At 38.7% G+C, this 18695-nt stretch overlaps 1 protein-coding gene across 7 annotated transcripts in view; it reads right to left on the reverse strand.

Moving 5' to 3' along the window:
- Positions 1-497: 497 nt before the first annotated feature.
- LOC127419683 (rap1 GTPase-activating protein 1-like) overlaps positions 498-18695 on the reverse strand; it is a 194618-nt gene continuing 176420 nt past the window's right edge. For all 7 annotated transcript variants that reach the window (XM_051661283.1, XM_051661281.1, XM_051661282.1 and 4 more), the window contains 6 exons: positions 16872-16985; positions 16613-16748; positions 12907-13015; positions 12045-12148; positions 11765-11812; positions 498-4798 (listed from right to left, as the gene is read on the reverse strand). In XM_051661283.1, the coding sequence (XP_051517243.1) occupies positions 11804-11812; positions 12045-12148; positions 12907-13015; positions 16613-16748; positions 16872-16985 (472 nt within the window). In that variant the 3' untranslated portion in view covers positions 498-4798; positions 11765-11803. The remainder of the gene's footprint in view (positions 4799-11764; positions 11813-12044; positions 12149-12906; positions 13016-16612; positions 16749-16871; positions 16986-18695) is intronic.

Genomic DNA, 18695 nt, shown 5'->3' on the forward strand with positions numbered 1-18695 from the left:
ATTGCTACCATGATGTACCTCCACTGTTGTAATTAATGACATAAAATATGGGTAGAGCATTCTGCTTGGCCTAACCAAACCCTTACAGCTTGCTAGGCTGAATCTTTGTTCATAGGAATATCAACACAAAATAAATTCTAACAAGTTAATATCTTGCAGCCAAGGCAATATATATATATATATAATGGGGTTTAATGTCAGTAAATTACAAAAATGTAAAAATAGATGTGTTTCACAAAGGCACTAGATGAATTGAGCTCTGTTGGAGTATTGCACATGTGCTGTTTCAATTTTATGAATTTTAGTTTCAGGATTGTTCAAGTGGCAGCTCCAGCCTTGTTAATGTTGAACCTCTACTTACTTTAGTGTTGTGTTCCTATGCGTCGATGTCAAAGACACTGTAGTTCTTAACATGTTTGATCTTTGTATTAACATCTAATGTATGCAGTAAAATACATTTAAAAAGTTGAAATCAGTCAGACTGTGCTCAATGAAACATCACACTTATGTTTATTTGTTTCAGATTTTCTGGGCAGTATGTACAAAAAAAAGCTGTATTTACAATGATGATTGCACAGGAAACGGTCACAAAAGCAGCAGTTAAAAGGAAAGCATAACAATGTCTAAAAATTCATACCCTGTTTTCAGCATGGATTTTGTGCTGCATTTTTTTCCTTCCCAGTCTGCACAGCAATTACAGTCATTTACATACAGTATGGACACTTCAAAATAAATCATACGAGGGGGCTCACCACAAGGGGGCACAAAAGCCCTGCGCAGAGCAGACAGAAGTAGACTGAAATCCCTATTTCAAAAGGCTCTACTTTCTCAGAATAATGTTTCCCCCAACTGAGTTGTTTTAACATACACAACTAATCCTTATATCTTTTGGGTGGAATTCTTTGTTTATAGTTATAGGGATGCTGTCCAATTTTTAGTCCCATACAATAAAAAAATAATATGAAAAATAACCCAAGCCTTCTCAATGTTTTATTACACAACACCTCACAATGTCTGAGCGTGCCATCAGAACAGATACATTATGGGAACAATATAAAACAAACATCGATCAGGTATGAGGACTAAAAACATAAAACAACTCAAATGGTGTAGGATAAGGGCAGTCTAAAGGCAGTTTAATGGAAGCCAGTAAGGCCAATCATTTGTCATAATTACATTTACATAAAAATTATGCAAATATTCAAAGCATACTGTATGTTTTTGACACTTAAGAGTAAGGCAACCCCAAACCACTCTTCCATTTTTAAGTTCCATTCATTGTGTTTTGCCTTTAACAGAAAGAGCAAACATCACATTGACTGATTTTTGGCATTAATGATTGGTTTGAAGATATGCAACACATTTGCTTAAATCAAAAGTCCTGATTAGAGTGTATGTGGTGGTAAAGTGAACCAGCAGATTCATCTAGGCACACATTCTGTCTTATGACTCTTGTTAGCAATAATCAATAGAGACTTTGTGATCTAACCATATGTGTCCAAACACAAAACAAAGAAGAGCTGGTTTGAATTCAGCAAAGACACAGATCTGAGTCATTTCAACAATGGATTTTTATACAGTCAGAGAATTTAGAACAGCAACCATAAGGAACACTGCATTATAGACTAAACTCAAGACTCTTCAACATTTACCACAAGCTGCTTATATGGCAAACTGAATATAAACAATCAACATTTTCAATTAAAGCTGAGCAAAAAAACATGATGGTTTGAGACGTGCAGTTAGTGCTGCTCTGTGTTAGCTGGACAGGAAACTGTGCAGAATTAGTATATTAATTCACTGTTCTTGTAACACTGACATGGTTGAATTTACTTTCTGATGTGTGGGATAAGATAAGGCATCTACAATGTCTATTTGGCTATTTTTTTGACTCATACTAATTCAAATGCCCCTGGGCCGTTCTCCATGCGCAGGCGGAAACGACAGCTAGCTAAACTATTTAAGAGTAACTGCACCCTCCAGTTTCTGCCATATTGCATAATTTTGTTTTTAATTTTAAAGTGAAAATTCACACAAAATAATAATTTCATTATTTCCTCACCCTCATGCTATCCCAGATGTGTGTAACTTTCTTCTGCTGAACACAAATTAAGATTTTTAGAAGAATATTTCAGCTCTGTAGGTCCATACAATGCAAGCGAATGGTAATCAAAACTTTGGAGCTCCAAAAAGGAGATAAAGTCAGCATAAAAGTAATCCATATGACTCCAATGGTTTAATCAATGTCTTCTTAAGTGATCTAATCTTTTTGGGGTGAGAACAGACCAAAATATAATAACATTTTCACTGTACATATTGCCATTGCAGTCTATAGGCACAATCATGATTTCAAGCTCGATTACACTTCCTAGTGCTTGAAGCATGCACAGAGCACTAGATGGCGCTATAGGAAGTGTAATTGAGCTTGAAATCATGATCACCAAGGAGATGCTGTCAAGATGTAAAGAGAAAAAGGAGTTACATTTTAACCCTTTAAGCCAAAATGAACTTCACTACAACTATATTAAAACAATATCGAGAATCTATTTCAAGTGGTGGTAGACTCCATCTCTTTATCCAACCAGGTCTCATAAAATCACATTACAATACCTACATTATTGCAAAATTATTTTTACTTGCTTCATAGTACGTTTTGTGGTGGTTTTCTGGTGAAATAAACACTAGACGAGCTACAAAAACAGTTTTATTCCCTTTCACACAAATCACGACTAAAATGGCTGATTATCAGTTCATAAACTGAGCTCATTACTTTTCGCCCTGTTCCTCACACAACGCTAACTTATGAAATCTAAACACATTTACTATAACATAATGACTACATTTTAACATTTGCATTACATAACCAACTACATTTTGAAGCTTGTTCGAGTATTAACAAATTGTGCTGTAGCTCAACTAATAGTGTTGCACTTGTGATGTAAAGGACCAGGGTACGATCTCTGAAGAGCAAGTGAGTCGGAAAAATAATGTGGTTGCTTCAGCAATTGCGCTGTTCATCTCACATTTGCTTTTATGACAGGTTTATGGTATAGGGTAGGGTGGTAGATTTTGTTGATTTAAAACTCGATAGAGCATTAAACTTAAAAACCTCATCTATTTAGCAGGACATTTAACTTGCTTTTAGCAGCACACAGTGGACATTTCAGCTTGGAATTGCTGCAATATGCAAGTGTATCTGTCTGCATCCCACAAGACTACAAGAAACACCCACTTCACGACACGCCCACTATATGTAATGCCCCCTTGGATCATAAAGAGATTATACTGGCTACAAGAACTTTTAAAAGCCTATGCAATCGCTGTACGATTCACATTCTCTTAACTCTTTAAATATGACAAAGAATAACTTTTAAATTATGCCACAATTATTAAATCGAAGATATAAATGGTAAACTGAACTTACTTGTTTAATGTGAAATTTAAAAGTACTCTTTACTGTATTCCTGAAGGTGTTTGTAATATATCTGCTTGTACAATAATAATTATAAAAAAACATATATAAATGGTAAAATAATTTCTTTGTTCTGTGTTCTCCAGGTTAGCTCACAAGCTAATCGGTTAGCATTATAGCTTAGTATCCTGCAAGCTTCTTCTCCTCTTAATTTTCATCACATTTATACTCACTTTCGCCACCTAGTGATATGGCGGATTTGACAAACTTTTAATTTTTGAAATCATTGTGGTTATGGTTAGCTTTAGCGTTATGGATAAACTCCAAATAAACACAACAAACACAGTGTATGAATGTGGCATCCAACTTTTCCAGGAGTTCAGGATTTCGCTTGTTATTTGGAGGGGGCGTAACTTGTAGTGGTGGTGTCTTGTAGCAGTCTTGCAGGACGCAGACAGACCCCTCTTGAGATATGTGCAATGAACCATAAAATATAATTTTTCAAAATTGTCCCCACAGTCACGTAAAATATTTGAGAGTGATGGAAAGAAAATTTCTTGCACAAACTACAGAAAAAAATTATGATAGCACAGACATAACATGAAGTTTGACCCATATAGTTGACCCAGAGCATGAAATATAATTATTCCTGCACTGAAATGTTGATTGTTGAAATACAGCTATGGTGCTTTTTTAATTTTTTTATTTTTTAGCCAGATCTGATCGTTTTTCTCTGCAAGAAATCTTCTGGAGTGATGTTACTCTTAAATAAAGACAAAACAGCTATTACAGTGCTGTAATAAACAAAAATTATTACAAATAATATAAATAACAAGGATTTCCAAATCTGATATCGAAAAAAAAAAAAAAAAAAAAAAAAAAAAAAAACATCAGTATTAGCGTATGAGAAATGGTTTGGTCTCTGTATTGTACCTGAAAAAAAGCTCTTTTTGCGCAAGGAGGTGAAATGTCCTTTATGAGAAACTCTATGAAATTGAATTATAGCACAGTGTTAGGACATTATACAGCCTGCTAGATTAGCCACTCACCAATGGATGTACTCACAAGGGTTTCAGGTGACAGCACAGAGTAGACCAAAACTGAGGCTGAAAGGGAGGTGAAGAAAAAGCCTGATGGAGGAGTGAAAAGTAACAGCCAGTAAACAGTCTCTGGCTGCCTCTAACCAACTCCTTCTTGGTTCTGGTCAAGCCTGCTAGGGTAGTAAGTGTCCTGATGGAGGCATGGTAACATGATTGTGGTCCAGGTCCATGTTGCTGACACTCCTGCAGCCTGACTGGTGTCGTCCTCGTCTTCTTCATCATCAGCAGTAACAGCATAAACCAGAGCTCGCCTTGTCTCTCTAAGAGGGTGTTTCTTATGGAAATGCTGTTTGAATATATATGGAATGGGATGTTGATAATCAGGTCACTGACACTTCATTAGCATGACCAACTATATATGTAAGGAATAATTGACGACGGACCGTTGAATTATTGATATATAATGCACACCCGAGATGGTAATGTGGACAGAGTCAATTATTATGCTTATACCATGGTTACCACACCTTAAGACATCGTTCAGAGTTTTATCTCAAGACATTATCTGGTTTTCGTCCCTAAAACGCTTGTGTGTGGAACTACTTTCTTACGCCACAGAATCAGAGTCTTGCTTTGATACAGCCCAAGCCTTCCTTGCTAGTTTGAAAAAAATCACTTCAGAACTAGCAACGGAGGATAGCGAGGCTTGCGTTGCTTTACTGGATCACTTACTGATGTGAAAAGTTAGGGCATTTGTGCATGTGTGTGTGAGTGTGTTTGTGAGTTTGTTTTTGAGAGATCGAAAGAGAGAAGCTCAGAAACTGAGAGAGAGATCGCCTGTGGGATTACCTTTATTTGTTGCAGCTCTCGTCAGACGTAACATAGATTCAAAATCACCAAGATGTAAGTTTAAGTACTTCTCAGCTGCAGCAAGTGTCGCCATATTTCCGATGTAAACCTTAACAACTGTTTTCAACCCCACTCAGTGAGATGCAGGTGTGTGCTGACCTGATGGCTCGAGAGTGTTTCAGATAATATAGAAACGGTTGTATTGATCAAGCAGTGGCAGGCCGTGCATTTAAAGTCTAGGCCTTCAGTGTGATTCATGCTGTTAAGAAAACACAGTTTTACAATGAATAAGACACCCTATGCCATTGGGCATCATACATTATGTTGCAGCTAACTAATAATACCAACTGACATTTTAAAAACACGTCCATGCACGAAAGCCAGAACTTGAAACAACACTTAATGCTCAAGCAAGCCTAATGTTAACTGCAGCATGACTGTTTGTGAAATTAACGTCTCCCGAACAGACATTCAAAATCATAATTTTCATATGAATCTACCAAGGAGGTCTATAATACCTGGAAAAATCTATCTAATAATATTTGCGATTTAAATGTTGCTTGCAATAAATTTCATTTCGTCAGGGTACACGGTTATGCTGCGTTCCATTCAAGTTGGATGTGGGATATTCCTACTTGATATCTCCGACCATAAATGCATTCCATTCCCCGATATTCGGAACTGCAATGCTCCTGTTAGCTTAGCAGGGGTTTTACTCAAATTAGAGATGTCTCCTAGCAACCCAACTGATAAACAATGCTGCAGCACTAGCATTTGTGCTTCAGGTGTACGATTTTCAAAAGAGATTATAATTTACCATGTTTTATACACCTGTTTCTGCAGGTGTTTGTTAAACAAGCTTTAATATCATGTAATGTGGAAACAAACTCATTTATCGATATTACTTAATAAAGTGAATGTTTATCACTTACTTTGTATATCTCCCTGAGTGTCGACATGTTTGTGTGACATCATGCACCTGCATCTCGGCGAAATCGGTGTTGAGAATTTCTGCATGAGCCTACAAGTTGTAATTCTGACTTAAAGATGCATTCCATTGCATTTTTCCTAGTAGGAAGTTGTAAAATCCGACTTTCCGAGTTGAATGGAATGCAGCACTACTTTTTAAAACTTGATTCGACACTGAATGCTCCAGCAGCCTAATTTACACTTAGAAAACTCCTGATGTTGCTATAACAATGCAAAAAGCACTTACCAATTTGCTTGAAGTGAAAATCAGTCCTCCTTTCCTGTTGAATAAATTAAGCATTCACACAGTCATGCAGAACATCTCCTGTTTTTAAATCCATAAGGATCTCTTTCTCAATGGCGATAGAGGCAGTGACAGTCGACTCCTCAGCAAGATCTCACGCTCTTCGCAGGGATGGGCGGATCGATACTAAAGTATCGATACTTCTGATACTGATGTGGTATCAAGAATATCGATCCCACTATGTAACACAAAATGGCATGTCTTTTCATTCATATAAAGTCAGAAAAAAACAACATATGAATCCAAATTAACATGTATTTATACTAAAGTAATACAAAAATGACTACAAAAGATTTAGAAGTGAGTAGTTTTTCGAGATTTATGATTATATTGTAAATCACTTTCACGAATCAGCCCCCAAATGTAGTCTCCCATGTTCTCATTATAATGTCCACGGTAGCGGCGTTCAAAGTCCAGTATATCCTGATGGAAGCGCTCGCCTTGCTCCTCCGAGTACGCGCCCACGTTCTCCTCGAATTTATCGAGATGAGCAAAAGTGCTGTCACACTTTGCTTGGAATAATCAAGGAATAAATTCTGACTGGATAAACTTTTTGTTTTTCTCTATTTGTTTGTAGATTAATTAAGAGTGGAAAGTGATTAAAAATACATATGCAAAAAGGTGATTGAGAATGAAATTTGGCATGTTAGGCCAGCAGAGAAGGCTTTGCTGGCCCTGAGAATTCGCCACTGTGATCAAGTGTATCTACCTTTGATACAGCCCAAGCCTTCATTGCTAGCTTGAAAACGTGTGGCTGTTTTTATTTGCACCTCAGCTGAACTCACATTCTCCAGTTAGCTTGTGCTCTCGTTAACTTGAAAGACAATTCTTCTTGTTTTGAGTGCTCTCGCTGATAATGACGCCACTTCTAGAAATGCCCCCTTTTTAAACTCTACAATTTCTTGATATTATGTTTTTACATGGTACTTTTGGATAGAGGATCTTAATTTAATGTTTATTTATTTGTCTGTGGCCATATTCGGTTGTGCCCATTTTCTTTTTTGATTCTGTATTAGAATCCAGGGGCATTAAATACAAAAAAAAGTCACAATTCACATTATAAGCTTCTGAAGGTACTCTACAAGCACTTTGTCATAGACATCACAAACAAAACAACTTTAAACAAACACCTGATTCTGGAGTTTGCAGCTTGGCTGCAATGTCATTGAACATCAGTAAGAAGGGTGAAAGAAAATAGTGGCAACACTTTACAAAAAGATTCCAATTGTTTACATTAGTTAATGCATTAGGTAGAATGGTATAAATATATATTTAAGCAATATCACGAGCAAGATTGCGATATGGCCCTACATCAGCCCTGCTGTGATTACCTACAGCACTTGGCCTGTGGCCTCGTGCCTGTGGATGAATCACAGCAATGCTGATGTAGGGCCATATCACACTCTTGCTCATGTGATATTGCTCAAATATATATTTATACCATTCTGATTGGTTGACGGACGTTCTAAGGTGTGCAATTATTTTTCAAGTAAACGCACGGCAATGAAGTAGTTCCAGCGTCCTTGGGCTCCCTCTCTTTCTTTCTCTCTCTCTCCTTCGCACTCGTCTCACCCACACACACACACACACACACACACACACACCATACATGCTACCACAGCAAAATAACCATATAAACAAAGACTTTGGTTAAAGGAAATCTGTTAAGAATGTAAAAAAAATGTCTATAATATCTTACATTTATTTCAATTTCAGTTGAAAAACTCCCTTGTCTCCCCTGTAAAGAAATTTGGTAGTATAAATGTACACGGGATGGGTTAAAGTGCCCGCGTACCTCCACCATTATATGTAGGAAACAGTATGTGTGAGCTAGGAATTAATTTAAACTGTCCTTATTCTACATTATTATGTATGGAAATTTCTAATGGATTTAGTCGTGTTCGACAACCATTATAAGAAAGATAAATGACAAATAACTAGATTATTTGTCTGAATAAAATTCTCCACCATTAAAATCGTAATACAACGTCTCGTTGTATCCGTTCACAATTTCTATTGTAAGGAATTAACTTAAATGATTATGATTAATTCACTTATTGGAGTAATATTATTCTCATGGCTTATTGAAAATAATATTACACATATATTAGGTATAGCTTTGAAGCTAAATCTGTTAAAAACGGATGAGATTATTTATCAAAATATACCACAGTCAAAATATCTTTGAATACAGACAAACCTTATTGCTATTCTAAACATAAAACTAATCTAACACATACAACATGAAACAGGTTGGTGAGTAGTGACAGAATGTGAAATGAGTGATCAACACAGAGAAAATGAACTTTATGGAGTCTGTTGACAATGCCTTAAGAACCATTTATCCTTCTTTGTGTCTACATTGATTTGCAATCGGATTACCCAAAGTATTTAACTAATACACCAGCACTTTGAGCAAAAGTCTGGAGATGTACTTGCATTTTGTTGCGTTTTCTTGCGTTGCGTTTCCTTGTATTGCTTGGTTCTTTGGCGTTTGAAGAAAGTTCGTTCCATCAATGTTTTGGACCTCTGTTAGAACGGGATATCTGTTGTGTCGATGAATGACTACCGTTGGGTGTGTGAACTGTAAAGCAGAGAGTGAGAGGCTTCCTCGGGACTTTGAGTCCCGAGTTTTCCTTAGACTCTACATGGCACGGAGGCTGCGGAGCTGAAGAGCTGCAGTGAAGAGCAAGAGACAGGACTAAGAGAACGTTCCAAGAGACGAGTTCAAGAGAGCAGTTCTAAGAGAGAAGAAGAGAGTTTTTCCTTGGTAGGGAGGTTTTGAACTGAAATTGGCCACACCCCAAAGGTGTCCTGAGCCAATCAGAAGTGACTTTTCAGAGTCACATGGTCGACTGGTCTGTCCTTTTCAAAGTTGATTTACAATCCTTTGTGTGAAGAATCCTTACATTCTTCCTGCTCAAAATAGTGAATGTTTAACCATTAAGTTTTATATCTTGAAAACAGTGCAAGAGACATGACATTCGTTGTCATCAACATTCTCTACGTAAACAAGCAAGCATTTACATACTAAATGTGACATGCTTTCATGAATATTACACGTGTAAGTAACAAAACATGAAAATCCTTGGTTACAAATCATACTGGTTAATTAATTGGTTTTACAACATGGATAATACATTACACATAATGAGAAACCTGATTGTCGGGATATATTATCAAGTTAAGCCTTGAATAGTTACCATTCTTAGTAGAATGAGATGAATCATACAAGATTAAAGATTATAATCATCGATTTGTTAGTTAGAAGTGATTACAAATCACTACACATATTAATAGGTACATCAGGCTATAATCATTAATTTGTCTGTTATAAAAGTAATCACAGGTCAAAGTAATTTTCAGAATTATCTAGCAAGGCTAGGTATTGTGTACATTGTGGGTTTAAATGCATTCTGTACATTTTAGAGGGTTAACTCAGCGAAGTACAACGTTCATGGATTCCTTTTTAGCTGCTGTTTGCAGGATAATAATCACGATGTCTCGTGATCTGATGAGTCTAAGTGTAGCAAATTGGTTTATATTAAAGGACAAAACAGAATGTGTTCTGAGTGTTTCTCGGGAATTCCAGGGAGTGTGTTCTCTGTCTTTTATTGCCCGTAACCTTTGCACTTAGGGCCTCTTTGCAGAGAAGTTCTCAAGTCATGTGCGATCTGGACAAGTCTCTTTTGTTAGTTTTATTGGCCAGATGTGAGCATCAGCTAGGCTTCTTGACACCTTAGTCAACAGAATCTTTTAATTTATGATGCTGAGGAATTCCAGGATTAAAAGGTTGGGTTTTCTAGATTGAAGTCATATTGCCAGCAATTCTTCTGCCTCTAATATCCTACACCCCCGCACTTACACACGCTCACACACATACAGTACATACCCACGCGCATGCACACACACACACACACACACACACACACACACACACACACACACACAAAAGCAGCGCATCCTCCGTTGCTAGTTCTAACATGACGTTTTTGAACTAGCAATGAAGGCTTGAGCTGTATCAAAGCTAGATACACTTGATCAATACAACAGTTTTTATATTATCTGAAATATCTGTGGGAAGCACCCTTGTGCTCCCCCTCTCTTAAGCTCTATCACACTCAGGTGGACACACATACATATACGCATTACACACACACTTACTCGAGAGCGAGAAATAGAGCCATCATGTCAGTCACCAGCATCTCAGTAGGGTTGAAAACAGCTGTTAAGGTTTACATCGGAAATATGGTGACACTCGCTGCTGCTGAGAATTGCTTAAACTTACATCTTGGTGATTTTGAATTGATGTTACTTCTGACGAGAGCTGCAACAAATAAAGTTAATCCTACAGGCAATCTCTCTCAGTTTCTGAGCTTCTCTCTTTCAATCCCTCAAAAATAAACTCACACACAAACTCTCTCACACACACACAAATGCACTACCTCCTCACTCCAGTAAGTGCTCCAGTAAAGCAGCGCAAGCCTCGCTATCCTCCGTTGCTAGTTCTGAAGTGATTTTTCCGAACTAGCAACGAAGGCTTGAGCTGTATCAGAGCAAGACACAGAATCTGTGGCGGAAGAAAGTAGTTCCACTCACAAAAGCGTTTTAGAGACGAAAACCAGAAAAGGCCTTGAGATAAAACCCTGAACGATGTCTTAAGTTGTGGTAACCATGGTATAAGTGGAATAATTGACTCCGGCCCGGTGAATTACTGATAATTTGTCGTGGCCACATCAGGTGTGCATTATTTTTCAATAATTCAACGGGCCGTCATCAATTATTCCTTACATATATAGTATATACTATACACAATACATATACAGTACTCTGCATTTGTCACATACACTGCATAAACTATGCTAAATTACATACCTTACCTAAATAAATGTATGGGCTGCCATTAAATTTAGTAAAAATTGCAGAATCTATGAATATTGTAATTTATTGTCAAAATAGTACAGACGCATCTTGAAATCACAGTTCGGCAATCAGAATCATTGTTTTTTCAAACAACCCTACAACAAAGTTCCAGAATATGCATCATTATTCTTCTTATGCAAGGTTCAAATACTTACAAAACTTAAAACGATCAAAAGACTACATCTGAGATTAGATCTTTTTTTCTTTTTTTTTGGATGAATTGATGAAAAAAAAAATCAGATTGCACTGTGTTATGACATAACTAACCTGTTGGTGGATGTCCATGAGGCATTCAAGCAGGTGAGACTAGCAGTTCTGCACAGGATACACAGAGGCACACACAGTAACAGAGTTACAACAGGCACAGAAAGAGCTAAAGAGCAGAAGCATACACACACTTGCCCAATAATTGCCTAAAGAAGATGCCATTTTCAATGTGCAAACTGCATGCAAAATGATATACATCCATAAATGCCAATACTAGCTATAACTTTATACAGAAGCAGATATTACTAAAATTGACCATCTTTGGACTTGACTAACTCACAGATGAAGATTTGTGGTCATGCGGCCGCTCGAGCTTGATGCGGATGTCTGTACGGTTCTGATCTTGGCTCTTTCCCCCATCCGTTTGCTGATTTTTGGCAGGGGCTGGAAAAATATGATTAAATAAGAAAATTAAGAAGTTAGTACATGCCAAGACATACAAACTCATAGGAATAGTTCACCCAAAAATGAAAATTCTCTCATGATTGACACCTTTAAGCCATCCCAGATGTGTATGACTATCCTTCTTCAGCAGAACCGAAGTGAAGATTTTTATAAGCACATTTCAGCTCTTTTTGTCTATACAATACAAGATATTGGATTTTAATTATCTATTTATTTTTTTATACAAACCTATCGATTTGCTTCAGAAGACATTCATTGGTCGACTGGAGTCATGTGGATTACTTTTATGCTGCCTAAATTTGCCTTGTGGAGCTTCAAATAGCCAGCAGTCTAATGGCATCCATTATCTTGCATTGTATGGACAAAAAGAGCTGAAATGTGCTTGTAAAAATCTTCACTTTGGTTCTGCTGAATAAGGAAAGTCATACACATCTGGGATGGCTTAAAGGTAAGTAAATCATGAGAGGATTTTCATTTTTGGGTGAACTAACCCTTTAAGCTACACCAAATGCAACCTCTGATATATTTAGGATTTGAGAGAAACTAGTTTGTAGGCTACTGTTTTTACAAATACTACTCAATCTATAAGTGTAAACAGTGGGCCTTTTCCCTTCAAATCTTAAGAATGTGTGCTATTAAAAGTCATGTCTTGAAGTGGTACAATATAATGACAAATATATTCCTCAATTCAAAGGGCACACAAGAATGCTGTATGAGAAACAGCTTGTGTCTCTCACCAGGAGAGCTCCCCCTGCTGTTGCTGGCAGTGCTCATGTTGTCCTCCAGCCACATGCTGTATGTTAATGAATCACGTTTTTGAGGAGTACCCGCTGATGACAGACTCTCCTGATTTGGGACAAATACAAAACATTGCTCTAACAGACATACACACTCCAAATGTACAGTGACATCTCAAACACCAATTCCAGTTTCCGCAGTATTGCTAATAGAGTGCAAAGAAAAGTTTGTTTTGGGATGTAACATAAATAATAATCAGAAGCAGAGTTGGGGAACATTCCTTTATTGCATTTGTAACTAATTAAAGAGATAGTTCACCCAAAAATAAAAATTCTCATCATTTACTCACCCTCATGCCATCCCAGATGTGTAAGACTATCTTTCTTCTGTAGAAAACAAACACATATTTTTAGAAGAATATCTCTGCTCTGTAGGTCCATACAATGCAAGTGAATAGTGATCAGTACTTTAAAGATCCAAAAAGCACATAAAAGCAGGAAGCACGATCGTTTTGGGTGAGAAACAGATTAATATTTAAGTCCTTTTAACTATAATTGTTTACTTCTGGTTGCTCTCCGATGCACGTTCATGAGCGGACCGGGTTCATGCAGCCTCTCGCATGACATAAGTGCGTTGGCATTTTCATGACAGCATTCTGTTGTAAATAAACTGGCTGCACTTCTGGTTGTATCGCATCAGTTCTCATGTGAACTTGCGTGAATTCAGTCCTCATGAACGCGTATTGGAGAGCAACCAGAAATAAAAAATTATTGTGAAAAAGACTTAAATATTGATCAGTTTCTCACCCAAAGCGATTGTATCACTTTAGAAGACATTAATTTAACCAATGAAGTTGAATGGATTCATTTTACTACGACTGTTTGTGCTTTTTGGAGCTTTAAAGTGCTGATCACCATTCACTTGCATTGTTTGGACCTACAGAGCTGAGATATTCGTTTGTGTTCAGCAGAAGAAATAAAGTCATACACATCTGGGATGGCATGAGGGTGAGTAAATGATGAAAATTTTCATTTTTAGGTGAACTATCCCTTTAAAGCTAAAGCGCCAAACGGAATTGCAAAAATAATCAATAATAATAATAATAATAATAATAAAAAGATTTCAGAAAACTCCCTATTTTCCATTGGTTGTATAAACAGATAGTCCCACCCCAAACTCACACAGTTGGTTGATCCAATGTGGCTGTGTCAGGCTGGACGGACTGCTCTAACAGTGGAAAATTTGATAGAGCCATAGAGCAAGTGGTACATTTTTTTAGGTGAAATCAACCTACAAATGACTTACTTATGGTTCACTCTACACATTAAGTTGGGCTATGAGAGTTTTAACACACATCAGCTTTAAATTAGATATGCATTAGTTTCTTTTGCATTACTTTTCAGTAGGCATGTCATAAAATATCAATATATAAATAATTGTTCATCATGTTATTTTATTGATATTTTTGAGGCATCGATATATTAACATTAGATAACATTTAAATTATAAGCCTAATTTGCATGCTTTCCAACTCACTCAGTTGGGCTTCTGCTGACTGTCTGGTGTAATAGCGCTGGGAGACCACAAGGGGGTAATATAACATTTACTGAAGCAGGCACAGGTATCACAACATAGGATGGGTATTTTAGAGCTCCTTGCACAGAACGCATACACACAAAAGATACAAAGGTTTTTCTACTTCATGAATGAAAGTGACATTGATGAGTTTGCAGGTTAGTGTATGAAATGGGTTTAACTGTGCAAACTGAATGATTAGAAATTATTTAGCAATTTCTCTGTATGTATCTTGGAAGAGGATTCATTCAAGCTGTCAAACCACAAGAAGACATACACTATATTGCCAAAAGTATTCGCTCACCCATCCAAATAATTGAATTCAGGTGTTCCAATCACTTCCATGACCACAGGTGTATAAAATGAAGCACCTAGGCATGCAGACTGCTTCTACAAACATTTTTGAAAGAATTGGCCGCTCTCAGGAGCTCAGTGAATTCCAGCGTGGTACTGTGATAGGATGCCACCTGTGCAACAAGTCCAGTTGTGAAATTTCCTCGCTACTAAATATTCCACAGTCAACTGTCAGTGGTATTATAACAAAGTGGATGTGATTGGGAATGACAGCAACTCAGCCACGAAGTGGTAGGCCACGTAAAATGACAGAGCGGGGTCAGCAGATGCTGAGGCGCATAGTGTGCAGAGGTCGCCAACTTTCTGCAGAGTCAATCGCTACAGACCTCCAAAGTTCATGTGGCCTTCAGATTAGCTCAAGAACAGTGCGTAGGGAGCTTCATGGAATGGGTTTCCATGGCCGAGCAGCTGCATCCAAGCCATACATCACCAAGTGCAATGCAAAGCGTCAGATGCAGTGGTGTAAAGCACGCCGCCACTGGACTCTAGAGCAGTGGAGACGCGTTCTCTGGAGTGACGAATCACGCTTCTCCATCTGGCAATCTGATGGACGAGTCTGGGTTTGGCGGTTGCCAGGAGAACGGTACTTGTCTGACTGCATTGTGCCAACTGTGAAGTTTGGTGGAGGGGGGATTATGGTGTGGGGTTGTTTTTCAGAAGTTGGGTTTGGCTTCTTAGTTCCAGTGAGAGGAACTCTGAATGCTTCAGCATACCAAGAGATTTTGAACAATTCCATGCTCCCAACTTTGTGGGAACAGTTTGGGGATGGCCCCTTCCTGTTCCAACATGACTGCGCACCAGTGCACAAAGCAAGGTCCATAAAGACATGGATGAGTGAGTTTGGTGTGGAAGAATTTGACTGGCCTGCACAGAGTCCTGACCTCAACCCGATAGAGCACCTTTGGGATGAATTAGAGCGAAGACTGCGAGCCAGGCCTTCTCATCCAACATCAGTGTCTGACTTCACAAATGCGCTTCTGGAAGAATGGTCAAAAATTCCCATAAACACACTCCTAAACCTTGTGGAAAGCCTTCCCAGAAGAGTTGAAGCTGTTATAGCTGCAAAGGGTGGGTCGACGTCATATTAAACCCTATGGATTAAGAATGGGATGTCACTTAAGTTCATATGCATCTAAAGGCAGATGAGCGAATACTTTTGGCAATATAGTGTACTTGTAACTGAAAATACATAGTGTAGGCTTTATGAAAGATACATACAGTATACACAATAAATCATCCACTGATGGCAAGAGTAAATAATCTTTGTTCTTTGATAATGATTTAGTTAGAATTTAATGGAAAACTATACGAGTTACGCTCCGTGGCGCTGCAGATTTTTGAGCAGCCTCGAGAGAAGGCGAGACCACGTGCGCCATGTCGTCCGCCAGATTCGTCCGGTGTGCGACCCCCTTTCATTAGTCCTGCCGTTTACACTTTACCAAAGTTGTGTTGAGAAATATGTTTGAAATCACAAAGACTATTGTGCAATGTGTAACCCTATTTTCATCTGAAAAGAATCCATATATATATTGATAATCATCGGGAAAATCCTCTGTTTATCGATGCGTGAAAAAGGCATTGAGCCCAAGCCTTCTTTTCAGTTGGTTAAGGCTCCATCTCTTCCTAAATGGACAGGATTTTACACTTTTTTTCTTTTTTTGCTGTTTGCCATTTATAGAAGTAACAGTTGGCATTGCTTATTACTTCCAAAAAGTAATCTGCTTACATAGCATATATTGTTACCCCCAACACTGATCATGCGTGTACTGTGCTCACCATGCCAGTGTCATAGTCCTCTGTGGCTTCTGTTTCATTCTCCTCTACCACACTTGCGAAGCTGCTGGCATTAGAGGAGGAGCGGGACAGGTCATGAGCCTCAGGAATAGAAGGAGCCCGGCAATACATGGTTGAGCTACACACATACAAACAAAAGTTTTTCATGAAAATCCAATAGCTCTTGTCATCCCCCATAAAACACACAACCCAATTCAGAAATGTGTAAGTCTATCACTCAAGGTAATGCTTTTTAATTTACCTGTTCTTAGTGTTGAGAACCTCTGGTGAGCTCTGATTAGAGGAGTTTTCAGACTTGTGGTCCTGGGCGTGTCCACTGTCTGGTGTTTTCTGTATACTGGGAGAGCATTCCCTACTGTTGCAGAGAGAAACACTGACCATTAGATGGCAGCAAATCAGAATCAGAATCAGAATGAGCTTTATTGCCAAGTATGCTTACACATTCAAGGAATTTGTCTTGGTGACAGGAGCTTCCAATGTACAACAATACAAAAACAATACAAAAACAGCAGCAAGACATAGACAATAATAAAAAATAAAAAATAATTATACACATACGTACAGACACACACATACACACATACACATGGGTAGTGCAAATCTAATACAATCTGTTATGTACAGTGCAAATACAAATCTGTTAAGTACAGTGCAAATATTTTTTTTTTTTTTTTTTTTTTTTCCAGAGGAATGAAATGGCAGAAGAATCCTCTCAGCAGTCCAAACTGTCCTTTGTAGTCTTCTGATGTCTGATTTCGTAGCTGAACCAAACCAGACAGTTATTGAAGTGCAGAGGACAGACTCAATGACTGCTGAGTATAACTGTATCAGCAGTGCCTGTAGCAGGTTGAATTTCCTCAGCTGGTGAAGGAAGTACAACCTCTGCTGGGCCTTTTTCATAATGGAGTCAATGTGGGTCTCCCACTTCAGGTCCTGTGAGATGGTAGTGCCCAGGAACCTGAATGACTGCACTGCTGCCACAGTGCTGTTTAGAATGGTGAGGGGGGTCAGTGTTGGGGTGTTCCTCTTAAAGTCCACAATCATCTCCACCGTTTTGAGCGTGTTCAGCTCAAGGTTGTTTTGACTGCACCAGACAGCCAGCTGTTTAACCTCCCTTCTGTATGCAGACTCATCAACATCTCGGATGAGGCCGATGACAGTGGTGTCATCTGCAAACTTCAGGAGCTTGACAGAGGGGTCCTTGGCGATGCAGTCATTGGTGTAGAGGGAGAAGAGTAGTGGGGAGAGCACACATCCCTGGGGGGCACCAGTGCTGATTGTACAGGTACTGGAAGTGAGTTTCCCCTGTCTCACAAACTGCTGCCTGTCCATCAGAAAGCTGGTAATCCACTGACAGATAGACGTGGGAACAGAGAGTTGGTGTAATTTAGCCGAACTGAAGTCCACAAAAAGGATCCTTGCATATGTCCCTGGTCTGTCCAGATGTTGCAGGATATGATGCAATCCCATGTTGACTGCATCATCCACAGACCTGTTTGCTCGATAAGCAAATTAAAGGGGATCTAGAAAGGGTCCAGTGATGTCCTTCAGGTGGGCCGACACCAGTCTCTCAAATGACTTCATGACCACAGACGTCAGGGCGACAGGTCTGTAGTCATTAAGTCCTGTGATTTTTGGTTTCTTTGGGATGGGGATGATAGTGGAATGTTTGAAGCAGCATGGGACTTCACACTGCTCCAGTGATCTATTGAAGATCTGTGTGAAGATGGGGGCCAGCTGGTTAGCACAGGATCTAAGACATGCAGGTGAAACGCCATCTGGGCCCTGTGCTTTCCTTATCCTTTGTTGTTGAAAGACGCGGCTCACATCATCTTCACAGATCTTAAGTGCAGGTTGAGTAGCAGGAGGGGGTTGCAGGAGGTGTTGGTGTTTGTGTGAAGTGAAGGTCAGGGTGGGTGTGGGGTGTGAGATTGGGCCTTTCAAATCTACAGTAGAACACATTCAGGTCGTCAGCCAGTTGTTGGTCCACCACAGGGTTGGGGGCAGGAGTCCTGTAATTCGTAAGTTGTTTCATGCCACTCCACACTGATGCAGGGTCGTTAGC

Source organism: Myxocyprinus asiaticus, chromosome 29, assembly GCF_019703515.2.
Source record: "Myxocyprinus asiaticus isolate MX2 ecotype Aquarium Trade chromosome 29, UBuf_Myxa_2, whole genome shotgun sequence".
NCBI classification, from domain to species: Eukaryota; Metazoa; Chordata; class Actinopteri; order Cypriniformes; family Catostomidae; genus Myxocyprinus; species Myxocyprinus asiaticus.